Consider the following 27,992-nt stretch of genomic DNA (forward strand, 5'->3'; position numbering starts at 1 on the left):
ATCCCCACCAACAGTGCAAAGGGCTCCCCTTTCTCCGCATCCTCACCAACACCTATTGTTTCTCTGATTAATTTTAGCCGTTCTGACAGGTGTGAGGCGATATCTCATTGTGGTTTTGTGTTTCTCCGATGATAAGTGATGTTGAGCATCTTTTCATGTGTCTGTTAGCCATCTGGATGTCTTCGGAGAAGTGTCTACTCAGATCCTCTGACCATTGCTTAACTGGATTAAGGCAGTGATTTCTAAGAAGGGTTTTGCAACTGGCTGTGTATTCAGCGACTCCTAAGCGACTCATGCCGGTAAGGTGCACGCATTGAGTAGCTACTGCGTGCCCAGGTACAGTGCTAATTAAGTATGCTGGTATTCTTGGGTAAGACAAGCAGAGTCTGACTTCCAGAGACCAGCGTTCAGCGACTAGTGGTAAGTTTTGCCGGCATTTAACACTGATGGGATGAAGACTGAAGGGGTAGGGTGTAGGCGCTGCTGTGCAGGAGCTACCAGGGAGGCCTGTCTGCAGAACCTGCCAAGGCCTGAGGCTGGGAGGGGGAGGGACGCCGTTTTGAAGGGACAGAAAGGAAGCCCTGTGCCCAGAGTTTGGTGAATGAGGGTATGAGGGGCTTGAATTTTATCAAAGATTCCAGAAAGCCTGATGTGGAATGACATGATCAGATGTAGGTGTTACAAGGATCCCTCTGGCTGCCATGTGAAGAATACACCACAGGCCAGCAGGTGGACACTGGGAGACCAGCCAGGAAGTCACCACCATGGCCAGGCAGAAGCTGCTGGAGGTCTGCTGGGCAGGGACTGGGAATCTGAGATCCGGGGCATGGAGCTGGGGAGCATGGGGGGCTCTGGACACACTCTGGGCTAGGGCCCACAAAACCTGCAGATGGCTTGAATGTGGGGCAACTAGGGGAGACCTTCTGGTTTGGGGGTACACTGGGCTTAGTGGCCAGGCTGTGGAGAAAGTGAGTAATTTTAGAATATTAAACACGTATCTCTGTTGTTTTATTTATGTATTTGCATTAATGGACTTTAATAATTTATACTATAGTACAATATATTAACAAATTGATTTAGGACAAACACCCGGGTGAAGGAGAGGGAATCAAGCCCTACAGGCACAGCGGATAGCTGGGTGAGCACCCACCCAGGCCAGTTTCCCTATGTGTGTGTGTGTGTGTGTGTGTGTGTGTGTTGGGGGGAGGCTGTCCCCCAGACCACAGCCACTCAGAGATCTGTTAGACACGCACACAGTTGTTCTGATAGCTGAGATTTATTAACAGCGACATGCGTGGCAAGGGAGCACCACCCCTGCTGGGGAGGGGATGCAGAGGAAGGGCCCGTGGGCACCTTCCGGCTGGCCGCCGCTTCGCCCTCCAGCCCTGCTCTGCGAGGGACTAATATAGTCCCCAGAGCGGCATGTGAAGTAAAACCATTCTCTGCCACGTAATAAATAGCTATAAAAAAGCCCCCCGGGGTCAGACTGCCCAGGGCAGCAGCAAGTTATGTCCAGAGGTCTTGTATCCAAGATGAGCGAGGGTTTCCAGGGGCTTGACCCGCCTCCCAGGAGGAGTCCACAGACCAGGGTGACCAGGCTGGAAACTGGCCACCGCCAGCGCCCTTGGTTCCCCAGACCAGTCCCCAGCCTTGCAACCAGGCCTCAGGTCAGTGGTCAGAGGTGGGGGGCCAGGCTTTCTCGACGTCGGTGTGCATGGCCTCAGGGAGCCACTGGCAGTACTCAGCCAGTAGGTCTGCAGGGGGCAGGAGGGAGGGCAGTCAGAGTGGCTCTGGACCCGGCTGCCCGCTGCAGGGCAGATCCTCCCACCAACCCTCGGCTGCCTCGGCGGGTCCCATCTTGTCCACTTGCAACCCCCTGGCCACGGGGCACCTGCCCTGGTGAAACTCACATTTGGGGTTTTTCTTCCAAGCAGCCAGCAAGGCCTCTCGGCAGTTGGCTTGCTCAGCGACAAGGGCTCTCAGGAGACTCTCTGTCCTGGGCTGCAGCCTGCAGGTGGGGACGCAGGTTGTAGGGCATCACTGTGCCCTGAAGCTGTGGGAAGGGGCGGGTACCACTGCCAGGCCAGCCTTACCTAGCCTCTGTCACGCTGGGGGTGTTGGCTAAGGAGAAGGATCTAGACTCTATCACCCCTTCAACCTCATCTACTTTTACACTTGAATCTTTGCGGCCTCTGATCTGCCACCGCAGCTTTCCTCATGGTCCTTGAGTACTCCCACCCAGGCCGCTACTGTACACGCTGCTCATCCCACCGAGAACCTTCCTCCACATTTCTGCTCACAGCCTTACCCCCTCCCCATCTGCTCGGACAGACTCCACTGGACGTCCTGCTCTGTCCCTTTGTAGCCCAGTCCCCACATGCCATCTGTCCTAGTTATGTTCTCTCTGGCGTTAGCTTCCATGGGGATGGCGCTGTGCCCGCATCCTAGCACGAGAACATGCCTGGCACACAGCAGGTGCTCACGCTGTCTGCTGGGTGAATGACTTGACCGGCAGGGGGCACCTGGCCCATGCCCCCACCCCAAGTCCCAGGGAATGCTGGTGCATGTGCACACCTGCCTGCTTCCTCTGTGTCAAGCCCCCTGCACCATCTAGGAGGCCAGCCTTAGGAAGGGGGAGGTGTCTTCTTGGAGCTGGGCCATGAGCAGAAAGAAAGCAAAAGGGAGGAGCGGGGATAAGCAGAAGGTTGTTGGGATGGGGAGGGCGGGTCTGTGCTCAGCTGGCAGGCAGCCCCAGGGCCTGTGTGCGGGATGCCTTCTGCTGACACCTGGAGCTCAAAATGGGCTGACTAGGGTCTCCCCAAAACCTCAAAAGTGACCTTATTTAGAAAGAGGGTCTTTGTGAATGTAATTACTTAACAGGAGCTCACACTGGATTGGGGGGGGGTGAGCCCTACATCCAGGGACTGGTGTCTTTATAAAAAGAGAAAACCCAGAGACAGGGAGGCACAGCCACGTGAACACAGAAGCAGGCATCGGAGGGATGTGGTCACAAGCCAAGGAATGCCCGGATGCACCAGGAGCTGCAAGAGGCAGGAAGGGTCCTCCCTCGAGCGTGCAAAGGCAGCACAGCCCTGCTGACACCCTGACTTCCAACTTCTGGCCTCCAGGGCTGTGCGAGATAAATTTCTGGTGTTTTAAGCCCCTTGGTTGGTGGTAATTTGTTATGGCCGCTCCAGGGCACTAATACGGGCTCCCTTCCCCACCACCTGCCACTCTGATGCTCCCGGGGAAGCCTCTACCTGGCCCACGTCTTCAGCATTGTGCTAGGGCTGGACAGCAAGCAGCCCCGGTAGGAGGCCAGCTTGGGGAAGACCTGAGGAGAGACCACAGGACTGGGTGAGGGGTCCTGGCTTCACCTTCTGCCCAAGGCACCAGGCAAGGGGCCGGGGGAGCCACTGGGCTACCTACCTGTCCTTCCAGCAGAACCCGGGCAAAGTGCTTGTAACAGTCAATGCCCTCTGGAAAATCCACCTGCACCGCAGGGAGCGGCCAGCCGACACGATCTGGAGGGCAAGAGCCCATGAGCGAAGGACTGGGATGGGTCCCCACAGGATCCTAATCCCGTCCCTGAGCCCCACGTCCCACCCAGCAAAGAGGCAGAAGGCCTGAGGTGACACGGCCCGTGACCTGCATTTCCAGGGCACGTGGTGTGAGGCCATGTGTCTGCTGGTGCCTGGGGCCGGCAGGAAGTCGACCCGACTCACAGAACACACCGGCCCGGTGACACAGTACCCGCCCCTTCTCCGGGCAGTAGGCGGGGGGCGGCTCCTCCAGGGGCTCGTCAAACTGGCAGTAAGAAGGCAGCAGGACCGGGATCCACTGGACCTCCACGGCCGAAACACCTGGGAACCGGGAAGACAAGGGCCGGGGGTCGCAGCGGACACCGCTGTGCGGGAGGGGGGCCAGGTTCTCCCCCCACAGGGTCCCAGCGACACAGCTCACCAGAGCCGCAGTGGGTCAGGCGAGGGCCAGCCACCCGCCTGGCTACCTTTCATGTACATCTTGGTGGTCTCCACAATTTCCTGGTAGACCACAAACTCAGGGAGCTCTTTGAAAAGGACGGAACTGGGGTGGATGAAGACAGGGTCATCAAGGAGAGGGGTCTGCAGAGAGATGGAGAGTGAGAATGAGTCTAGGAGAGGCGCAAACACCAGTGACATTAACCCACGTGAATTCGATTTTACAGTCAGCCCGAAGGGCAGGAGAGCGTGTGGTCGGTCAGCCGCCACCGTGGCCGCGTGGGCCTCTGCACGCGGATATGCACGTCGGGCGTTATCTGTGTGCGGAGCAGCACTGACCCCGTGGCCACCGTGCTGACCCAGGCTGCCACAGGGACGAATCTGGATGACGGGGCGCCACGTGAGAGAAGCAACACACAAACCGCTAACGTGAAATGTCCAGAACAGGCAAACCCACAGAGACAGAGAGCAAATTCACGCGGTGGGGAGGTGAGCAGAAAACGGGGAGCCACTGCTAATGGGCGTGGCGTCTTTTGGGGGACGATGAAGACGCTCTGAAGCCGACTGTGGCTGTGGCCACACAGTTCTGTGGAGATGGAAAACCACTGAACTGCACACCTTAAAATGGGGAATTCCCTCTCAAAAAAGCAGTTACAAAAATAAAGTTCGGGGCAAAGCTAAGGCCCAAAGGAAGATGTGACCCTGTCGCATACACTGCCCTGATCCTTGGTGGGGACTTTCCCAGAGGCTGCAGGGACTCCTGTGTCAGGAGGAGGGGGCCCCCAGCAGCCCCTCGCCAGGTCGGCTGAGTGTCCAGGCTGGCAGGACGCCAGACAGATGGGGAGGGCAGGGTGGCGGGGAGCCCGGCACAGCGACCGGCCTGCGCACCCGCACGCCCCCGGGGCCAACCTTGTAGGCATTCTTCCACTTGTCGTCCAGCAGGTCCTCACTCTGGACCCTGCGGGCCAGGTGGTCACCCAGGCCGGCCACCACGATCTGCCGCAGGTAGGTCACCTGGCTCTCGGACGGCGGCTGCATCTTGGGGTCCACGAAGAGCCCGGCCTCGGGGCACACGGTATTAACTGCAGGGAAAGCCAGGTGTGAGAATGGTGAGGCTGGGGGCTGCCTCTGCCCGGACCTTCTGGAAGGTCTCACACCATTGTGGAGCTCCAGACGTGGTTGTCTGCTCCCTTTGGCTCCTCTCCACTGAGGCTGCCGGGCAAGGCAAAGCCCATAGCAGGGCACCGCTAGCTGCCTGCCCTAAACCCACGTCCTTCTCTTCCTTAGGACAAACACCCAATTCCTTAGCGGGCAGCAGAGTGAGCTGCTAAGGGAGACCCTCTGGGCCTGCACGTGACTTCCCCCTTGGCCTGAGTGCAGGAGCACGTGTGCCCGGAAGGGACCTGAGGAGCGGGTCATCCCCGAGTGTGCACAGCAGGGCGAGACCGTCTCCTCTGGAACTCCTGCTGAAGCAGGCCTGAGATCGGGCGAGCCCTCACCCTCTGCGAGGGGGGGGGGGGAGGATCTGAAGCTGTGGGGACACCTTAGAAGGGGAGGAAGGTGGAGATGGGGGCTTTGGGCCCTGCAGCTTGGAAGGGAACACAGGAGGGAGAACAAGAGGCTCAGGACCAGGAAGGAAGACTGTTTCTGTGCCGAGATTTGCTATTTAAACCTCCGCCTTTTCTACAAAACCTTTGGCAAAACATATGCTGTTTAATGTAAAGAAAGAGAAAAAAGGAAAGAAAAAGGAAGGAAGTAGGTCCAAGGACAGAAGGGCAGAAGCCCAGCAGCCCCCACACGTGGCCCCGGCATGGTTTCACACAGGTGTCTCCACCAGCTCAGCCCAGCGGCAGAAAGTGGGGGACTGCACTGCCAGCTGCTCCCTGACTCCCAAAAGGGGGCCTCCACTGGGTGCAAGGGGGGGGAACCCCAGGATGAGACTATGGGGCCCCGGGGCTGCTGGGAAGATGTGGCAAGCGGCAGGGCCAGGCCTGTCCTGGGGACAGAGGGTAACGAAGAGGGGTATTATTAAGGAAAAGGGAGACCGAGGAACAGCCTCATGGGAGAGAGTGTGCACACTGCCCCCTCTGTTGGCGCACACGTCCAAGAAGTGGTCAGTACTGGTTTGGGTTACAAATAAATCTCAGTGAGCAAGTGAACTTGCAAATGTGGAATCCATGGATAATGGGGATTAATGGGACATGGTTAACGCCGCTCAAAACAACTTTAATCATTAAAAAACAGTCACGTTCTCTGCCAGGTGCTGCCCGAGATGGGGGGACCGGGGGAGGCCCCAGAGGCTGGCGTGGGGGGACGGTACCTGCAGTGGTCAGCTGGCCCCGCAGGCGCCGGATCTCCATCATGGCCTTGTACCGAAGCCCGTTGGCCTCGCAGAACTGGGGGGAGCAGCCAGAGTACTCGCAGGCTCCCACAGCACCTGTGGATGAGGGGTGCACTCGCTTGCTGCCCCGCGCCTGGCCTGCCTGACCCCCGCCACCCCTCCACGCCGACCAGGCACGCACCCAGCAGCACCATGATGTCTCCGAGTTTGCGAGCGGCCCCTTGCCCCGCCCAGATCCTCTTCATCTGGGCCACCCGGGCCCGCCTGTCCTTCAGCCTGGAGAGCTCCTCGTCACTGGCCGCAGGTCTGCAAACACACACATACACCACCTGGGCTACTGGCCTGGCCGCCCTTGGGGCAGCGGGGGCAGAGAAAATGTCTGGGGAAGCCACTAACAGGGTTAAGGTCTTGGGCTAAAATTCACCGCCTGCAGCCCAGGAAATTAAAAACGTGCGTGTTTCCTAGGCCAACCACTCCACACCTAGAGACTGATAACAAAGAGATAATCCAACAGACGGATAACATCACACGTGACTGCGCCACTTACAAGTGGTGACAAAAACCCTGAACGCTGCCGCTACATCCACCGCGCGTGGCCCGGATAAGTGACTTACTGTCACGGCTCCCCAACCTGTAAAGAGCTGACACCTGGGTTAAGGTATGCGTCAGGCACGGTTGGGGGGGCCCTTTGCTCGTGTTAACTACTTTAACCCTGACAACAACTCCATTACTATTAGCGTCTCACCCCCATTTTCCAAGTGGGAAATATGAGGCACAGAGAGGTGAAGTCACCTCCCCGAAGCCACACAGCACGCAGTGGCAGAGGGAGATCTGAACCCAGGTGGTCTGACCCAGACCCCGGGCTCTTAGCCATTACACACTCAGGGCTGCTCCGGAAGCGAAGACAGAGCTCTGCAGGGACTGCAACGCTGCCGGGCTCAGGCAGGACGAGCACTAGCACGAGGCCACCGAACGCGCCAGTGAGTCCCCCCGGAGGCCAGGCTCCCGGTCACCACTCAACACAGGGCAGCTCCCCTCTCCGCCTCCGGCCTGAGCAGGCCCCCCGGTGCCCACCCGTCCAGCTCAGGCCGGGCTCCCGGTCACCACTCAACACAGGGCAGCACCCCCCTCCGCCTCCAGCCTGAACAGGCCCCCCGGTGCCCACCTGTCTAGCTCCTCGAACAGCTCGCGGACTGTCATGGCGGCCACGATGGTGATGGCGTAGGGCAGGCAGCCGTGTTGCCTGCTCAGTGCCAGCATCTTGGCGTAGCGGGGCGCCACGGGGAATGTGGCCATGGTCCTGCCCAGCGCCGTGATGGGACAGCTCAGCCGGGACCTCTGCAGCTGCTTCATGCTGGAGGATAGAGGTGTGTGGTGGTGGGGGGGGCGTCGTGGCCAAGCGGCCCTGGTGCTCAGGGCAGCTCAGGAGGGAGAGGGCCGAGAATAGGCTGGGAACTGGGCTCTCTGCTGCCCCCACACCCACCCTACCTACCTCTCTGTTTTCTGGGGTGCCTGCAGGGCACCCAGCGCGACTAACAGCTCCTCAGCGGCAATGAGGGCCTCCACGGACGGAGGGGTTGGAAAAGGGAAGTTGATGACCTGGACAGGGGGACACGTGGTGGGGGCAGCCATGAACACAGAGAACCAAGCACAGTGACCGCAAGGGGCAGCACAGCAGGCCTGGCAGGAGGACGGCACTCCTGCACCTGTCCTGAGACCACTCACACCACTGGACACTCAGAAAGGAGCCCTGGGCACTTTCCATGTCTGTGAGCCAGGAGATCCCCAAATGTCCCCTGCCTTCCTTTACTCACACGATCCACGCACTAGAAAGCACGTATTGAGGGGGCGCCTGGGTGGCACAGCGGTTAAGCGTCTGCCTTCGGCTCAGGGCGTGATCCCAGTGTTATGGGATCGAGCCCCACATCAGGCTCCTCCACTATGAGCCTGCTTCTTCCTCTCCCACTCCCCCTGCTGTGTTCCCTCTCTCGCTGGCTATCTCTATCTCTGTTAAATAAATAAATAAAATCTTTAAAATAAATAAATAAAATAAAAACCCCTTTGTTAATTAAAAAAAAAAAAAAAAAAAAAGAAAGCACGTATTGAGCGCCCAATGTGTACCAGGGGCTGTTCTTGGCCACAGAGATCAAGAAAGCACATGACAAAGGCTCTGCCTCAGCCAGAAGGGCCCCAGACTACCAGGACGTGAGCATGGAGACAAGCGCAAACGTGCCCGCATGACAACATGGTGAGGGGGTGGAGGGACCGGGCTCGGGGACGGTGGCACCTGAGAAACGGTGACCGACTCAAAACAAGTGTTCTGGTAAATCTGCATACGCCTGTGTTCACAGCTGCTCTGTCCCTAACGGCCAGAGATGGAGACAACACAGGCATCCAGTGACAGATGAATGGCTAGACAGAACGTGGCCCGGCCCCACGATGGAGCATGACTCAGCCGGAAAGGACTGAAGTACTGACACATGCCACAGTGGAGGTGACCCCTGAGGACATTTATAGGAATGATTCCATTTATATGAAGTGTCCAAAACAGACAAAGCCATAGAGACTTTGGGGTTGGGAAGGAAGGAATGGGAATGACTAGTAATGGGCCCAGGGTGTCTCTCTGCCTACACCAGCACCCCTGGAGCAGCAGAAAGGCGGGGGACCCTTGGACAGGGGCAGTGTGAGAATGTTCCTGTTGCCAGACAGAAGATTGTGTCACCAGAACATTCTGTGCGCCCCAGGATGACAGCCCTCTGTGCTGTGGGCAGACCCTCTGGGTGTTGGAAGGGTGCAGCCCTGGGGAAGCAGGGGGGTCTCGGGAGGTGGGAGGCCCCAGGGGCATGTGCTGATGCGGCATCCCGCAGGAGAGCACCAGGCAGCTGGGCTGGCACCGCTGGGCTCAGCTCCGGGCCTCCCTGGGTCTCGGGAGCTGGCCCAAGCGGTGTGTGTATGTGGGGAGCCTATGCAGACACAGTGCGCTGGGAGCTCAGTGGGGTGCGGGGGGCCAGGGCTGGGGCCGCCACTGACCTTCTCAATGTTGAGTGCTTTCATCTGAAGGATCAAGTCTTCAACCGGCCTCCGGGCCATTTCAGGAGGAGGAAACTGCTCAAAGTCACTGAAAACCGCAGAGGAATAGAGCCTGGGCCAGGGGAGGCACCAACGATAACAGAATTATTTTATAAATAAATAAAAGGGGAACTCAGGCAAGCTACCTGGCACTGGATCTCCACTGGGCCACTGACACGGTGCATACCCTCCCCCTGCCTCGTGTTCACCTCCCGCAATGGGTTCGGCAGCAGGTGCACCCCGAGGGTGGGACGGATGTTCCAGCCGCCATGTGGGGGATGGAGTGTGGCGCCTGGTGCGCAGTCCCTGGCAAACAGTAAGCACTGTCACTTCTCACTAGGTTTTTATGCACGATTTCTCAATTTCCTTTTTTCATAATTTAAAACAATATCAACAAAACCAGCAATAAAGCTATCAAAAATTAGTAACAGGACACAGACTGGGAGAAAATACTTGCCAATGGCACTTCTGATGCAGATCTAAGACCTGCGTTAAGAAAAGAACTCTTGCAGCTCAACAATAAAAGACAAACAACCCCATCAAAATATAAGCAAGAGATCTGAAAAAGCATCTCTCCAAAGAACACAGACAAATGGCCGAGAAGCACAGGAAAAGACGCGCAGGGTCATCAGGCACCGGGGACATGCAAACCAGGACCGCGGCGCGCCACCACAGCACACTTCCGGTTTTAAAAAAATGGAAAAGTAACAGGTGTCAGTGAGAACGTGGGGCAATCAGGGAAAACCTTTGTGCGCTGCTGGTGGGAGCGCCACAGTGCAGCCGCTGTGGGACACAGCGTGCGGCAGAGTGGCCACGTGACCCAGCAACCCCTTCCCAGGGACAGACCCAGGGAGACGGAGACACACGTCCAAGAGTGGGGACAGGAAGGTGGGGTGCGGGCCTCTTTCGGGGTGATGAGAACATCGGGAACGGGCTGTGGTGATGCTGCACACCCCCGAGAACACTAAATTCCCCAGAAATGCAGGCTTCAAAATGGCGACACTTCACCACCATGAAGCTGTCCCAAAATAAAACAAAAACAAAGCCGCTAAAAGTATTTCGGGGTCAGATTAAAGAAAGAACACAAGTGTCTGAGGGCCAACGAGGCCCCGCAGAGCCTCCCGAGGACCGTCTCCAGTGGGACAGCACTCGCTGCTGCACAGTGACCCCCAATGTCACTGGACAGGCCCAGGGAAGCCCACCTGTAGCAGTGGCCTGGCTCCGTCCGACCCGCTCGGCCCGCCCGCTGATCGGCTGAGGCCTGTGACACCCAGGAGACTCGGAAGGACGACACACCGGTGACACGGTCATAGTGTCGCTTCTTGACCTTCCCACAGTCCACCACGTACTTGATGCCCGGGATGGTGAGGGATGTCTCGGCCACGTTGGTGGCCACAACACACAGCCGTGTCCCCTCTGGGGGAGGCTGGAAGACCTGGGATAGTGGGGGAGGGAAAGCAGTAAAATACCACCAGAATCAAGAAAGAATTTGTGGGACAGATGCGGGGGGTGGGGTAGGGGAGCCAGGAAATTTCTCTTGATCACAGAGGAATCAGCCAGGCTGGGTTGGACCCCAGAAGTGGCGAGGGTGACAAGCACTCTGGTTCCCTCAGGCCACAGTGCTCCTGAGCGTAACTGCAGGGAAGCGTTCCTTTTCTCCAAAGAGATCCCAACACCCTTTAAAACTGGGGGTACTGATCAAGCCACAGATGACGAGGACAACCCAGGGCCTGCCCCGCCCTTCTTTTGATGCCCTTAGGTGCCCCCAACCAAGCATCCACCCAGGCCCCACACGTTACCTGCGCTTGCTTCTCTGGGGCCAGCAAAGAGTAGAGTGGGAGCACGTGGAGGGGGAGCGAGGCGTCTGGCTGCTCACCTGCAGGGAAAGCAGAGGCCCGCTGGCACCCCCGAACGCCCTAGGCAGGCTGCCCAGAGCCCCCCAACCAGTGCTGCCTGTTGCCAGGGGCCTCTACCCTCTGCACAAGCATAGTGGGCGAGCAGTCTGGGTCAGAGTCTGAGAAGCTCCATGATCCTGATCCAGGTGGGGAATGCCCGCCTCGCTGTACAATCTCCTTCTTGGAAGTCTGGCCACCAGTCTTACCGCCTGCCGGACGCCCTCGGGAGAACCCATATGGCCTGGGACCCATCTCCAAATGGGGGCCCTGGAACTGGCAGCCCTCCAAGCCAGCCCTGAGGCCTGTGTTTACCCAGCAAAGCCGAGCACCCCCATTACAATCAACACTACAGATATCCGAGGGTCTACCCTGCCAGAGAGTTGAAAGAGCTCAGCAAACAGCAGGCACAGAGCAACAGAAAGCCCAGCTCTCTTGAGGTGTGAGACAAAGAAGTCTGGGCCTAACAGTGGGACCTGGTACACAGCAGGCGCTCAACAGACACCTGCTGAATGAATGACTGAAGGAGCATGAGCAAGGGCCCTGCCCAGGCCACACCTCCATCTGTTCCCTCGTCCCCCAAGTCCAAGTCAAGGTCGGAGCCCAGGGCCTCCTCTTCCTCGTCCATCTCTGCCTCCCTGTCCTCGTCGGCTTCGCCGGCTGGCAGCACCGAGTAGTTGTCCAAACTGATCTGGGGCAATGTCTACGGCAGACAAGACGTCAGAATCACAGACTGCAGGAAAACACTGGTCACAGGCAGGAAAGACAAGCGTGTTCAAGCACGAGGCCTCAGGCAGCTCTGGCTACCGTCCCTGCCCTAACACTAGGGATAACCACAGGACTTATCTCACAGGGTCACAGGCCTGCTGTGAGGACTGAGTCGACATTGGACGGGCACTCAGAGTGCCACCTGGCGGGTCCTAAATGCGGCAGGGGGATTAGTGACTTCCAAATGATGATGCTGTTACCCAGGGATCCATGACAACAATGTGGGGACACCTGGGGAGAGCATCCCCCTCCCCAGTTCTGCAGCCAACACCAGGGACCCAACACCAGCCCTTGTTCTGCCTGCCCTCCCAGAGATCCTCACAGGGCCTGATCAGGTGCTCAGGGCCGGCCTTCCAGAAGCTTCGTCCTGGCCCACAGTACAGGGAACCTTAAATATTTCAAATCACAGCCCACCCTGCAGCCTCTGGAGCAGCACCATCCATCAGAGCTCCCTTCCATGGCAGGGATGGTCTAGACCCATGCTGCCCAATACGCTCACCAGTAGCCCCAGGTAGCTGGCTACTGAGCCCCTGAAATGTGTCTGATGTGACTGAGGAACTGAATTTTAATTAATTCTATTTCATTTTAATTAAATTTGGCTCTACACAACTACATGGGGCCGTTGGCCACCACAGAAACAAGGCAGCTTCAGAGCCCTGAGCTGCCCCCTACCACACAGTCCTCTCCATACCGCTGCCTGGGCCTTCTTCGCCCTTGTCCTCGACTTCTTAAACTTCCGCATTTCCTCTACTGAATCTTCTTGATCTTTTTCTGCAAGAGGAACAGATGGAGGAGGAAGATACCCTGAGGCCAGAACCAGGCTAAAAAGACTGTGTTCTTCACTGTCCAGAGTAAGGTCGCTATACTGCTGGCCAGTTCTTTCTTTTTTTTCTCCTTTTTAAAAGATTTTATTTGCGAGAGAGAGAGAGGGAGAGACCAAGCACGCATGCGTGTGCACATGAACAAGGGGGAGGGACAGAGGGAGAAGCAGGCTTCCCACTGAGCAGGGAGCCCAATATGGGGCTCGATCCCAGGACTCCGGGATCAAGACCCGAGCTGAAGGTAGATGCTTAACCGACTGAGCCCCCCAGGGGCCCACTGCTGGCCATTCCTTGGGGAACGGGGCAGCTGGGGGGCAGGCAAAGGTGCCGGCTCTCACACAGGGAGGCTCCGAGGCCAAGGCTGACAACCCGCCGGATCTCGGGCCAAGCGCTGCCGGGTTACCTGGGGGCCTGCGTCTGGTGTGCGGGAAGGCTCTCCTCAGCCTACGGCACAGCGCGTGCACCTCCGCCTGCCCCGTCAGGAACACCAGGATGCCGCCTGCGGAAAGAGCGAGACCCCTCTGCTATCGGTGCACTCACGGAGCAGACACCTACTTAAGCACCACCTGCCGACGGCTGGGCGAGAGGAAGCGCAGGGCACAGCAGCGCCGAGACGCAGACGAGCAGGCGGAGGCCGTGCGACGGGCAGCTGGACAGAGCTCCTGCACGACCTGGCTGCTCGACTCCTGGGCATAAGCGCAGAAGACCGGGAAAGAGGGACGCAAGCCAGAGCCGCACGCGGACGCTCATGGCAGCGTCCGTGAACTGGCTAACGGACAAACCGGATGTGGTCCATCCACACAGCAGAACGTGGTCTCCCCACAAACAGGAGTGAAGCGCGGACACCCGCCACCACACGGATGAACCTCCAAGACGAGATGCTCCGGGACAGACGCCAGGCAGAGGCCTACATATCGCCTGGGTCCGTCCGCACAGGACACCCAGGATGGGCGGAGAGACAGAAAGTGGAACGGTGGGGGCCGCGGGAGGGGGCTGGAGAGTTCGCATTTAGCGGGGACGGGGTTTCTGCCGGTGGTGACGAAGATGCTCCGCAGAGGGATGGCGGGGATGGCTGCACAGCACACGCACACCTCAGGGACACAGGTCTGCTTCCAGACCACCCCAGGACAGCGCGTCACACGAACTGTCCGCTGTCCTGGTGCCTATGAAACCCACGTGGATGCTACGCTGTAATCTGTGAAGAGTGTAATGGCAGTGTGTCTAAAAACCAACTCCTGGGTCGCCTGGGTGGCTCAGTCGTTAAGCGTTTGCCTTCGGCTCAGGGCGTGATCCCAGGGTTCTGGGATCGAGCCCCGCATCGGGCTCCCTGCTCTGCTGGGAGCCTGCTTCTTCCTCTCCCACTCCCCCTGCTTGTGTTCCCTCTCTCGCTGGCTGTCTCTCTCTCTGTCAAATAAATAAATAAAATCATAAAAATAAATAAATAAGTAAATAAAAAATAAAAACCACCTCCTATACCTTAACTAAAAATACCTTATTACTAAAACTGCTACCATCATCCGAGCTTCCAGCGAGTCGCCATCACTGACCACAGATCACTGTAACAAATGTAATAATGAAGAAGTTTGAAGTACCGCGAGAATTACAAGGATGGGACAGACACATAAAGTGAGCTAATGCTGTTGGAAAAACGGGACGGACAAACTTGCTTGACTCAAAGTTGCCCATAAACCTTCAGTTTGTAAAACAAAACGCAATGTCTGTGGAGGCCGGTGAAGCACAGAAACGAGGCCTGCCTGTGCTACAAGCACACGAAATGCCACCGGACTGCACACTTACCAACAGTTAGAATGCAAAGCTTCCGTTACGGACAGCCCACCACCAGGGAAGAGCCGGTGGCGGGAGGTGAAGCCCGGGGAAAGGGCGCCACACGGGGAGAGAACAGCGACCAGGAGGCCAGGAGCCCCGAGCCTGCACACTGGAGTTCGGAGGGGAGGTCCGGCCTTCCTGGTCCCCAGGGCCTCACCTGCCGGCAGCATGCGGTGGATCTTGCAGACCTTCCGGAAGCACTCGCCACTATAGTCTTCTAGCGGGGTCCGCTTGTTGAAGTGCACCGTCACCGGGAACTGCCTGGACTCCACCTGGGACGCATCCCAAGGAGGTACTGGGGCCGCGTGCTGAGCCTCCGACGCAGGGTGGTGCCCCCCTCCCTGACCTATCCGACCTCGGAGCTCTTAGTTCAGAGCGAGCAGCTCCCTGACGCCTCCCAGTACTCACTCCCCAGAGTGGGGTCTCCACCAGCAGAGAGGGCCCCCCCAGCACTCGGCCTCCTCCCACCCGGCGTCTGTCAATGCCGACCTGCTCCCCCCGCCGGCCCGAGGCTCTGGCCCGGGCGCTACCTTGACGACCGGGGGCGGCTGGGGGAAGAGCCGCTGGTTCTGGGTGAAGTCCTCCACCCGCAGCGTGGCCGACATAATGAGCAGCTTCAGCGGCAGGTGCCTCTGTGGGACGACAGACTCGGTGACGGAGGGCAGGGTAGCAGCTCACGAGGCTAGATTTCAATGGGGTGCAGTCACACAGGGGCTGTCATGCGGACAGCCACAGCCCTGGCACTGGGCCTAGGGGCTCCTGTTCTCGGGACACTGTCTCAGAGCAGCAGGTGGGCGTGGGCCCGGGGGTTCTACCTTCGCCCGGAGCGACACGATGCGGGACAGGAGGCCAATGAGGATGTCCGTGTACACGCTCCTCTCGTGGGCTTCGTCGATGAGCACCACCTTGTATCTCAGCAGCAGGAAGTCCTGGGGCGGGGCAGCGTGTGAGGCCTGCCAGCCCAGGCCCGAGCCACCCCAAGGTCACTCACACCCCAAAACTCCCCCTCAAGGAGCCCCTGTCCCAGCTGGCATGGATCCAGGAGCACCTGGTCTGTAACCTCAGGCAAGTTACTTCACCTCCCTGTGCTCGCTTCTCCACCTGTAAGATGGGGCAACAGGACCCACCTCATGGGGTCACAGTGAAGTGTCCACGACAATCACTACCTGTAAAGTGCACGGCCCAGGGCCTGGCAGAGAAATTGCTGGAGGAAGGGCAGCTACCATGCATTACAGTCAAGCTACCAAATCCAGACGCCTGTAGGGCAGGGAGGGCAGGCAGGAAACAGAAACGAGGAGGTGGCAGGCAGGACCGAGGGCAATCGGACAGCGTATGCCACACCAAAAGCAGCCGTACTCAAGCACATTGGAGCCGCATTCACGGCCACCTTCCCAGGCGACCCCGGCTGGCATCCTGGCAGGAGGCAGGTGTCACCTCTGCTCTCCCCAGAAGTCCTTGCCCATGTGGCTGAGGCACGAAGTCTGTAACCCAAATCACAGTAACATGAGTTCACATGTAAGGAGCACCTGCTAGGTGTTATGCTAAGATGCCTTCGTGCGTCATAAAACTTCTGCTTCAAAACAATTATATGAGGGAAGTACAGGCTTGCAGATCAAGAAGCTGAGGCTGAGAGAGGGTAGGTAACTTGCCCAAGGTCACACAGCAGTACCGTGCCATGTAATGCTTTGCCGGCAGTCGGCAGGCCAACTGCTCACCTCCAGCGTGACATGCGAACTCCCCACCCCATGCCCATCGGCCTTGCTCTGTGAGACGAGTGACCAACCTTCTGGATTTCCTTGAGCAACACGCCATCCGTCATGAACTTGATTCTGGTCTCTTCGGTCACGTTTCCTTCGTATCGGATCTGGTAGGAGACAACCCTGCAGAGACAGGCTCCAGCTCAGGGCGAGCAAGGCCCAAACCAGCTGCAGCCACATGGCCACACCAAGGCGGACAGCGGAGGCCTAGCCCAGCAGCTCCCCCAGCAAGGCACAGATGCCGCCCGGCCCGCGCTCCGTCGCCGATGCAGAGGCCGTCAGAGCGCTCTGGAAGATACGCCAACCAACCCCTCGGGACCTCGGCCGCAGTGCAATTCGAACAACCAACTCTGAAAACCTTTTAGAAGAGAGTACAGACACGAGGACACTCCAGAGTTCCTCCAGTTTTAGTTAGGGTAAGGGCATTACAAATGCTTTAAAGGGGCCTTACCCTAAAAAATAAAATACAGTCTTGATCTTGTAGTCCCACACAGTGCAACCTTGGGGATGAACTCTGCGGCCAGCACTGGCTTCTAAACTCCTGGGGGGTGGGGGCAGGGGCCGCAGGTCAAACAACAATGGCCATGACTTGACGATCACTGAAACTGGGTTTTGGGTCCGTGGGGGCTCATTCACTAGTCTTTCTACTTCTGTCCATGCTTAAAATGTCCACAATAAAAAGTTAAAAAGGATGAGAATAAAGGCCAGCTTTGTATGTATTGTTATTTCCAGTATATACCATTCAGTGCGACAGGAAAGACATGAGAGTGTGGGCAGTAGGAACCATCTCTGTAAAAGTCAGATAGGAAGAAATACAGAGAGATGCACACAGGTGCTTGTCTGTGCCTACAACCGTCTAGAAGGATCCACAGGAAACATGCTGGGGGCACCTCACCCCCACACCAGGCAAACCGAAGAAGCCTCCCGCACTCGCAGGCCAGTCCCGGGAGGGGCCGGGTACACAGCAGGCGCTGCTCCGTGAACAGTCAATAACAAGGCACGTGAAGGGAACTCTGATCTTCCGTGCTTTTTCAATTTTAGACCACGTGGGACATGCTACCCCTTCGAACCTGAATACCACAGTCTAGGCTGGGGCCCAGACATGCGCATCCCAAACACGGCCCTGGGCCTTCCTCAAGCAAGTGCCATACTTGCGTTGTTCTGTTTTCCAAACACGTCCTACAGCCTTACTGCCCGCAAAGGGTCTGTGCCCGGGAAGCTTGCCTCAAGGACCTCCCCGGCGCCGAGCACTAACCACTGCCCGGCGCATCCGGCCGCCCGCTGCACTGCCTGCCCCAAACCCCTGCAAGGGTCCACAGTGCGCTGTGCGGGAAGCGAGTGCGAGGGCCTGGCTGCCTCGTCCTTGCTCCGTGGCCTCCTCCCCAGGAAGGTCGTGCTGTCCAGAGTGTGGGAAGCTTTCTTGCACGAGGAGACCCTTGTGCTCACATGCGGAGGCCACCCCCCCAACCAGCACCCTCGGGACGGACAGGCCCACGAGCACGGCCAGAGGACCACCCTCAGCCCTTCTCCAGAAGGCAGAGCCCTCACCTCTGTGACAGATTCATCTCCTTGGCCACCCGCTGGGACATGGCCACAGCAGCCACGCGGCGGGGCTCCGTGATGCCGATGATGCTGTTGTCACTGGGGGAGGGAGAGCACAACACATCAGTGGTGCTCGGGCCCACTTGTCCGTCCCAAAGTCACACGCGGTGCCGTGTCAGGGGTAGGGTGAGGAGCGGCCCTCTCCAGGGGTGATGGGACATGCACCAGACAAGGCACCGCTGAACAGAAGGGATCAGCCCGCCAGCGGGCACACAGACGCTCTGGCAGTCACAGCCCAACAGAAACCACGCATCCGCTGCCGGAACAGGGCCCGGGTGGAGCTGGCCCTCAGCCAGCAGGGCATGTGCTCCCCCAGACAAGAACCTACCAAGGGGACAGGGGCCGGGGTTCTAGGCTGTGCAGAAAACAGTTAACGCAGCAGGCCCATGCTGCTCTCCTTAGAAAGGTCTGTGTACTGGGCTGCTGGTGGCTGGCGTCTGGGATCTGAACTCCGGGTCCCGGTCCTGTGCCCGGACTGTTTGCACAATGTGGCTCATGCTGGACCACCTGCTTTCCTTCTGGGCATCTGGGCTCGGGGAGGTACTAGGCAGAGGGTGCCGAGGTGACCCCAACAAATACTCTGGGTGCTCCATCTCTACTGGGCTCCCCTGGTGACAACTCCTTACACGTGTTGTCACAACCTGCTGCTTCCGTGTGACTCTCCCGGGAGAGGGCTCTGGAAGCCTGTGCCTGGATCCCCCAGACTGCACCCTATGTGCCTCTCCCCTCTGCCGGCTGTGTTCTGTGCTCTTTTGCTCTAATCAATCACACTCATGTGTACAGCTACAGGCCGGGTCCCGTGAGCCTTCCCAGCAAACCCATGACACTGGGGTGGTCTTGGGGACCCATGACACACACGTGGGTCAAAAGTGCCAACAGGAGGCAACATGAGGGAATGTAGTAAGCTAAGCATTTTACACAAATTCCTTCACTCTGTCTACATAACCTGTGAGCTTGGCGCCACGGCCGTCCTTATCTCACAGCCGAGGACACTGAGGCCCAGAGAGGTTAAGCAGCTTGCCCAAGCCGCACTGCATATAGATGGCAGAGCCAGGATCAGCTCCGTGGGGGCTCATGTTCAGAATAACGTCTGGGGATTGCACCTCCACTGACACCCGAGGGACGTGCGGACGACCCTGCGGCCCGCCCCCACCTGCTGTAGCCTGCTTCGTAGAGAAACTGCGGCACCTGTGTGGTCTTCCCGCTGCCGGTCTCACCACACACGATGACGATGGGGTGCTCGGCCACCGCCTCCATGATCACTTGTTCTTCAGCGAGAATTGGGAGCTTCAGCCGTTCTTCCTGGCGAAAGAGAGAAGTCAGTGCTCCGGGAATGGGCGGGGGAGTCCTCTGCAGAACGGCAGAGGGGATCAGCAAGACTATCGGGGGTGACGTGGTTTCCGTAAAGGTGCCCGTGGGCGCGTGGATGCCGTGAGCCTTCCTAGCAAGTCAATGACATCGCACCACGAGAACAGGTGAACCCCTGACTGCTGAGGAGAGGGACGGAGCATAGCCCGCAGGAGACAGACACATGGGCGGGGTCTTCTGTGTCAGAGCGGATATTCTCGGGGACAGCCTGGCTGGGCAGAGGGGCCGCTGTGCGACACGGCAGTCTCGGCTGTTGCGGGGAGCGGGGTGGATGGGGTCAGATATGATCATTCCAGTAAATAACCTGGTGCTAATTTTGTCCAAGTCGAGGATGTGTGACCTGGCAATTGTTCCCCCAGACATGTACTCCGGAGCAGTGACTTTCTTTCTTTCTTTTTTTAAAGATTTAATTTACTTATGTGAGAGAGAAAGAGACTGCTTGAGTGAGCGCCTGCATTAGGGAGGGGGAACAGAGGGAAAGGGACAAGCAGACTTCCTGCTGAGTGCGGAGCTTGATTCCAGATCCCACAACCCTGAGATGACGAAACCAAGAGTCGTATGCTTAGCCGACCGAGCCAGCCAGGTGCCCCCAGAGCAGTGACTTTCAAACCCTTCTTCCCACAACCCACACAGAGAGCACATTTTATATGATGACTCAGTACACATTTATGCACACACATACACATACACACGCACATAAAGTTGACCCCTGAACAACACAACGTGGGCTGAACTGTGCAGGTCTGCTTCCTCATGCACAGATACTTTCCCTATAAAGAAAGTACAGGACTAGGGGCACCTGGCTGGCTCAGTCAGTAGTGCATCTGACGCTTGATCTCAGGGTCATGAGTTCGAGCCCCACGTTGGGCATAGAGCTTACTTTAGGAAAAAAAAAAATACAGGACTATAGATGTGTTTTTTCTTAGGACTTCCTTAATAACATCTCTTTTCTAGCTTATTATAAAAATACATTATGTAATACATATACCACACAAAATAAGTATTAATTGACTGTTTCATGTTATTGATAAGGCTTCTGGTCAACAGTTGGCTATTTGTAGTTAAGTTTATGGGGAAGTCAAAGCTGCATGTGGGATTCTGACCGCATGGGGAGTCAGTGCCCCAACCCCTGTTGTTCAAGGGTCAACTGTAGCATACGCTGAAGGAGTTTTATGAACCACTGCTTACCCTCATTCTGTGAAGCATGCTCACATGCTAATTCAAAGACATTCTATTCTATTTCTATTCTATTCTGATTGCTTCAAAAACAAAAAGTGCTGGTCATCTCATGACCAATGACGGCTGTGACCTTCAGTGTGCAAACACTGCCCAAGGGAAAATTTTGCACGTGTAAGGAATACTTGTAAGCAAATACTTGAACTGTGCTCTCTTCATGCACTGGAACACTACACAGCAGGGGGAAAAATAACCCCCCAAACAAATGAACTTCAGCTACATGCATCGACGTGGATAAATAGATCTCAGAAACATAAAACTAACAAAAAAGCAAAATGCAGGGAGAAAAATGACATGATGCCGTTTGTAAAACCAGGTAAACCTAAGTAATAAATGGCTTGGGAATATGTACGTGGAAAAAGCAGAGAGAAGAGACGGGATGAAGCCAGGATGGGGCAGCAGGGCCACCTGGTGGTGGAGCAGAATCCCACACCACCACCAGCCATCAGACGGTGCTGGGCTCTGACAGCACCTGGAAGGAAATCTAGGGGTGCCTGGGTGGCTCAGTCAGTTCAGCGTCTGACTCATGGTTTCAACTTAGGTCATGATCTCGGGGTCCTGGGATCAGGCCCCGCACGTGGGGCTCTGCACTCAGTAGGGAGTCTGCTTGGGATTCTCCCTCTGCTCCTCCCCCAGCTTGTGTGTGCGTGCTCTCTAAATAAATAAAATCCTTTAAAAAGATCCTCTCTCCCCCTCTCCACCTCATCCCTGCTTGTACACACTCTCAAAAAATCAGTCAGCTTGCCCTAGCTATATGTAAGCACATAACCGTACCTGTAACTGAAACCACCGTTTCAATAAGTACTACTTATTCTTACCTAGAACACTGCACTGCTATCTTCTGTTCTTTTTTTTTCCATTAAAAAAAAAAAAAAAAAAAAGGAGCCGGTCACATCCCACCAGTTTCCACAATACAATCTGTGGTCTGAAACAGCCCATCTCGGCCCAGGCGGCCTCCTGCCTCAGGGACTCAGCTCGGCAGTTCTAAGTGTGGGACAGCCCCTCTCCTCGGCTCCCGCTGGGCTTAGTGCTTGCCCTAGATCGCTTCCCAACCCTCCTGTTCTCTCCTTCATGGCCCTGATCCTTTCCAACGTGGCTCTTGTCCCCAGTCACAACAGTGTGGGGTCACTGTCCGCGTCCCCTGCTGGGCTGACAGCCGGAGGCTACAGATCATCGCACTTCCGGGGCCTGGCCCACAGCACACACTCACGCACGGAGGTGGAGTGCCCCCACACCCCCGGTTCTGCAGACGAAGAAAGGGAGGCCCAGGAATGGGGCTAGAAAGTGGTGAAACTAGCTGTCCACTTCAGGTCAACGGAACTCACAGCCCATGCTCTTGTCTGGCTGAGTAGCCGCCTGGACCAGGACCCACGGTCAGAGGCCGAGGGTGATGGTGACCAGGTGGTGGCAGAAGCAGCTGACACCCACACCAACAGCCCTGAGCCCGTGCTGGGCCTGCTGTATGCACATATGTCCCTGCGTGTCTGTCTCCATGACATCCCTACCAGGCAGGTACGTCTGTTCCCGTTCCAGGCGAGGCTGCTGGGGCACAGGAGATGACGCAACCTGCTCGTATCACAGGGATACCCCCCTCCACATTCTCAGCCCCCTCACTCTGCTAGCCTGAGCGCTTATCACAAACACCAGAGCAGCAAACCTGCATTTCAGGGGTGCGGTTCACAGGGATGAAGACGGAAGGCTTCGCTGGGGGCCTGGCCAAGGTGGAGGCCACCCCTGGAGGTGCCGAGGTAGTCCCGGCCAGAGAGTGTTGGCTACTGGGCCCTGGGCTCCCAGGCCCAGCCCCTGGTGCAGCTGGCAGCACCCCTGCACCAGCCTGCACCGGCTCAGAGGCAGGGGCCTCATTGGATTCAGACTCCACTGAAGACTCAGAGTCCTCCTCTTCCAACTCCTGGCGATAGCGCTTCCGGTGAGCCCCGCTGAGGCTGCTGATCTTCTCCTGTCCCTGGGCTTCGATCTTGTCAGACTTCCTGCCGGGACAGCGAAAAGTCAGGTATGAAAGCCCTACAATACGCTGGTCAACCTGATGCAGTTCTGTTGCTATATACCCCACAGAAGTCAGGATTCACAGGCCACACCTTTTCCCACCTCAGGGCCTTTGCACTTGCTATTCCTGCTGCCTGCATATACATTCTATTCTCCCTTACTTGACTCAAATGTCACCAAACAGGGAGACTGTTCTGAGTCCTCCCATCTCCCTCTACCCTCTTTCCCTGCTTTATTTTCTGCCTAGTGCCTGCCAGCACTAGAGATAGACGTATTCATTTGATTACTGCCCATCTCTCTACCATTACAATGTAAGCTTCTTAAGGGAAGCTTACTTATTATTTTACTTATTATTTTAATCTTGTGTACTCCTCTACCCTCAGGGCCTAGAGGAGAGCCTGGGACATAGTTTGCACTCACAGCAGCCATAAATGCACAATGCTTAAGGGAGAAGGCCAAGAGTAAGACAGCAGTGCATGGCGGGTCTAGGGTAGGAGGGGCACATGGGCTCCGTCTAAGGCTCGGCTGCCCTGCGGGAATGCCAGCTAGTGTGGCTCAAGACCAGGTGGGAACCTGATTTTAATGGGACATCTCCCATTTCTTGAATGTTTGTTGTATGGGGTTGAACAGTGCCTCCCCAGAATTTACGTCCAGGGACTCAGAACCTGACCTTTTTGGAAATAGGGTCTTTGCAGATGTAATTAAAGTAAAATGAGGGCATCCTGGATCAGGGTGGGCCCTGAATCCAATGCCTGGTGTCCTCACAAGGAGAGAAAACAGAGACGCAGACACAGACAGGAGAAGACCACGGAAGACGTGGAGACACACCAACTTCAGTGTCATGTTGGCAAGGCGGAATGCCCAGGACTGGTGGAGACCTCCAGAAGCCGGGAGAGAGGCAAGGACAGATTCTCCAGTTTCCGGGAGGGCCCAACGCTGCTGACCCCCTGATGGCCAGGGTTCTGGCCTTCAGAACCACGAGAATACATTTCCCTTGATTTAGGGCATGGGTTTTGTTACGGCTGCCCCGGAAGCCTGAATGAACACACTGGCAAAAAACCTGAATGTCTTCGTGACACGATATAAACCAAACAAAACTTGCTAATGAGCCAAACCTAATCCCTGACTGCCTGAAAGCAAATGCCAGCCTCCTCGTGTGTGCCAGAGCTGGAAATCTGTACTGCAGGGCTCTGTGTTGCAGGAAACCCCGACGTGGCTGTACTGAGAAACTCTGCAGCCCTGTGTGTCGCCGGGGTTGTGGCAGCATCGGGGGCTCTACCCGCCGCAGGCAGGTTAGCTCGAGGGCCACTGTGCATGTCTGATCTCCTAACGCTCAATCCCGCGGAGGCCCCCCCTCCCCCCGGCACTGACAGGAGGGGCTGGCCCCAGAGAGGCCGGCGCACTCACTCTCTGGTGTGGTACATGCGGTCCCCAGTGCCCAGCTTGGACGCGGTGTAAAACAGTCTCAGCTCGGCTTCTGAAATCTGGACTTGACTCAATTTCTGCAGCATCTCTGCTCGCTGGGGAAGGAAACAAGTGTGTTAGACATCTGGCAGGACGACCCTCTCGTCAGAAAGGAAGCAAGACTCTACGTCAGATTTCGGCCTCGTTAACAACTCGTCTTTTTAACCCAAAGGTCACATTACAAGTGCTGTGCAGCGGTCTTGCCTCCCCGTGAGCCGGGGGGGTTTCTACCCCCGGCCAGAGGCTGGCGCAGGATGAATCAGGCTGTCTCTGCATCACTGCGTGTCAGGAGAGATTACGCACCATCCAGATGCCCATCCGAGGGACACCGAATAAAGCAGGGCCCGTGTGTGCAATGCGGCGCTCCCCGGCTGTCTCACGGGGAGGGGAGGCTCTCATGCGCTGGCCAGGGGTCCCCACGCAGCCTTCAAGAGAGCAGCCCGTGGGGCAGGGACAGCTGGCCTCCTTCCCCTCGTGAGCGATTCAGTTTTATTACTCTTGAAACTCTGTATACGCACTTCTGTACGTGCTTCCGTCTATGTATTTTGCAATCAATAAAAGGAAAAACCATGTACAGATGGTGGGAAAAAGTACAGTGCAGGGTTTTAAAAGGATACCGTCGGGGGAAAGTGAGCCTCCCTCTGCTAAGGGCCCCAGGGCCTGAGTGTCAGGGCTGCAAACAAGGGACCCTGGGTGGTGACCTCGACAGAAAGGCAAATGGGAATCCCGTGAAGTCTCTGGACTGGGGTTCCTTGGTCTCTGCGCTGTAGGCATTGTGGGCCAGAGAACATTCTGCTGTTCTGTGTGCTATTAGCCATGTGGCGGCGTCTCACACCTCCACGCCTCCACGGGGTGTCTCCAGATGTGGCCAGAAGTCCTCTGGGGCAAAACTGTCCTGGTTGCACATCACTGCCCCAGATCCAAATACCATTTCCAGGAAATTTGGAAGGGCAAGGGGATGTGTTTAACTTTACCACAGAGATGAAGTTTTAAAAATGCAGACTGTGGGAAACTCTACAGGCAACCAACCTAATTTCCTTCAACAAATAAATGACAAGGGGAAAAAACATGAGGTGGGGTAGGGGAGCATTTATGAAATAATTGGAAATTTAACCATTTACTGGATATCTGGGGGTTTTTTTTTTGATATTTGATATTTTTAAAAAATTTAGATGTACTAATGGTCTTGTGGTTATCTTAAATGGTCCCTGTATTAGAGATACAACTGGAAATATATATGGAGAAAATATTATGCAGAGGGGGTTGAATGGTGTCGTCCCCACCTGCCCAATATATGCCATGTCCTAGAATGTGATCTTATTTGGAAAAAGGGCCTCTTCAGATGTAATTAAGTCAAAGATCTCGGGATGCGATCCTGCGTTACTCAAGTGGGTCCTAAATCCCAAGACAAGTGTTCTTATAAGACATACAGAGAGGGGACAGCCATGTGAAAACAGGGGCCAAGACTGGAGGGACGTGGCCACAGGCCAAGAACGCCTGGGGCCACCCCAAGCTGGACGACAGGGAGCAGGACCCTGCCCCACACCTTGATTTCACACTCCTGTCTGCCAGAACTACAACACAATGCATCTCTGTTGTCGTGAACCGCCCAGTTTGTGGTCCTCTGTTTCAGCACCCCCCGGACCCAAATACAGATTTATGCTACCCGGGCTCTGACCGGGGAGGTGGGAAAGTAGACCCTGTGGAGATGACCAGGGGATGGGGGGTTGACAGCTGCTGGTGCTGGTGACAGGTACACGTGAGTTTAGTGTACGAAGCTCTCCATTTCTGTAGATGCTTGAAATTTCCCATTATAAAATGTGTTCCTTAAGAAAGTATGAAGGGAGAAAGGTTGAAATTCTCCAGAATAAAGTCAAAAAAATAAGTGACACAGAATGAGTGGGACATAAAAAGAAAAGAGGAGCATGCTGACGGGCTGATTTCCCAGTAACAAACATCTGGCCTCAACAAACCTGGGCACGTCCAGACTGACACAGACTCGTCGGCAGGCTCCTGGAGGGTCTGAAGGCTCTGGAGCTCTCTCAGATATGGGGGCTGCTAGCCACAGTGGCCATTCGAATTTAAATTAAAATTAAATCACATAAAAAATTCAATTCCTCAACCATGCTAGCCACACGTGCCTAATGAGTACTATATGGGATTGTGCAGACACAAAGCATGAAGCTAATTCGGGAAAGTTTGGCCGGACATTCATGCAGCAAAGATCAAGTTGGGGGACACAGACCCCGCCTCTCCCCAGTCTGGGGAACTATGTGCAGACCCTGACAGAACAGGCATACCTGGCTCTTTTTCTCCTTCTGTTCTAAGATTTTCTGCAGCATTTTCCGCTCTTTCTTGGTCAGAGGCTTCTTCTCCTTCTTCGACGGGGGAGGGGCTTTGGGCTTCTTTTTCTTCTTTCCCGGCAAAACGAGTGCATTGCTTGCATCGACTCCTTTCAACGTGTCTTTGTCTGAAAAGACACACTTACCTGAACCCCCAGCCCAGGGACCAGAGACCACAGAAGCTTGCAGTATGCCAGAGTCAACATTAATGCCATGTTCTCTGGGGTGACTCCGTGGTGCCTCTCATGGGCACCCTGCCCCACGTGTGAGCCCCCCTGAATGCCCACACAGGAATGGGGGTGCAGGCCCATCACTGTTCCCTCAACTTGTCTGCCCAGCACCCACCATGCGTTAGACTCCGTGGTGACCCAGGGCCCCTCCATCCTAGTGGTCAGGGGAGAGGGAGTGGGGTGCCAGGAGGGAGGGTACATGCTGCCAAGAGCGCTCCCCTCAGAACGTGGTCCCTCTTTCAGCAGAGGTGAGGTCAAAACTATTTCCATAATACTACTACAATGTTCCCTGAAGCCTCTGCAAAGCACTAGGTATTGAGTCTGTGCCGTTATCTACTTTTCAATGTCATAGTTCGAAAGTACACAATCTACATCTCAATCCAGCTCAACCTGCGGCAGCCCCTTGGGAGCACCTGTTCTGCCTGCCCTCTAAGACTACAGCTCCCTCTTTCACTGCTCCCTGTGGGCAGCGTCTGACTCCCACCAGCTCCTCTGGCTTTGTCCGTCTTTGTGTCACAAAGTGTAGGAGAGGATGTCTGTCTCCTCCCACGAGCATCAGCTCAGCAGGGCACAGATAAAAAAAAACAAAACAAAGAAACCCTCCCCTTCTGTTACATCTCCTACAATAAATCCTGGCACACGGTGGGCGCTCCTGCTAACAGGGAGTCTGAGCAGAAATGTCAAGCAGCCCGGAGCTGTCTGGGCTAAAAAACGTATTTAGGGGTCGCTGGCAAGATTATAACAGAAGCCAAAGAAATAGATGGGATTACTTTATTTTCTTGCCCACATTCCCCATGCTACTAAACTAGGGCTGGGGGCTCCTGGCTGGCTCAGTCAGAAGAACGGGGGACTCTAGATCTCTGAGTTCGGGCCCCACACTGGTCGTGGAGAGGACTTAAATAAAACTTTAAAAAACTAGGGCCAGGCTCCATAAGGGAGAAAGCCTCGGGATTGTCCTAAATTCACCGTTACAACTAGACTGTCACTGTGTCCCCCTCTTTGGATCATCTGAGGACACCCCCCCGCCCCAGAGCCGCGGAGGCAGGGCGCAGGCCAGCCCGGGCCGCCTTACCCTCTAGTTCCAGCCGCACGGGGGGCGGCTCCGGGGGGCCCTTCGAGGGGCCGGGGGTCGCCTGCAGGCGCCCCTTGACGTTGTAGCGCCGGCGCAGCTTCCCCATGGCTCCGGGTACTGGCCGGGTTCCGGCGGGGCCGCGACAGTCGCTCACCCCGAAGCCCAGCCCACGTGGGAACCCAGATCCCTGTCTTAGGCCGCAAGACTTCCGGGCTGAGT

General features: G+C 56.4%; 1 protein-coding gene across 2 annotated transcripts; it reads right to left on the bottom strand.

The window, feature by feature from the left end:
- Window positions 1-1,260: 1,260 nt before the first annotated feature.
- DHX37 (DEAH-box helicase 37) lies at window positions 1,261-27,990 on the bottom strand. Of its 2 annotated transcripts, XM_026514693.4 has the most exons (27): window positions 27,774-27,990; window positions 26,430-26,599; window positions 24,073-24,185; window positions 22,319-22,649; window positions 19,211-19,359; window positions 18,004-18,096; window positions 16,482-16,578; window positions 15,514-15,627; window positions 15,229-15,330; window positions 14,856-14,970; window positions 13,275-13,370; window positions 12,742-12,821; window positions 11,841-11,985; window positions 11,190-11,266; window positions 10,593-10,825; window positions 9,352-9,463; window positions 7,814-7,920; window positions 7,487-7,675; window positions 6,503-6,627; window positions 6,301-6,417; window positions 4,890-5,062; window positions 4,010-4,124; window positions 3,726-3,863; window positions 3,430-3,524; window positions 3,261-3,334; window positions 1,911-2,008; window positions 1,261-1,754 (listed from the first exon to the last, which is right to left on the bottom strand). In XM_026514693.4, the coding sequence occupies exons 1-27, from the start codon at window positions 27,877-27,879 to the stop codon at window positions 1,669-1,671; spliced, it is 3,450 nt and encodes a 1,149-aa protein (XP_026370478.2). In that variant the 5' UTR covers window positions 27,880-27,990; the 3' UTR covers window positions 1,261-1,668. The 2 variants fall into 2 exon arrangements, with proteins under 2 accessions (XP_026370478.2, XP_048077512.1); XM_048221555.2 differs by lacking the exon at window positions 1,261-1,754 and having other exon boundaries at window positions 1,913-2,008; window positions 3,261-3,353; window positions 27,774-27,977.
- Window positions 27,991-27,992: the final 2 nt, after the last annotated feature.

This window comes from Ursus arctos, unplaced genomic scaffold, assembly GCF_023065955.2.
Source record: "Ursus arctos isolate Adak ecotype North America unplaced genomic scaffold, UrsArc2.0 scaffold_34, whole genome shotgun sequence".
Lineage (NCBI taxonomy): Eukaryota > Metazoa > Chordata > Mammalia > Carnivora > Ursidae > Ursus > Ursus arctos.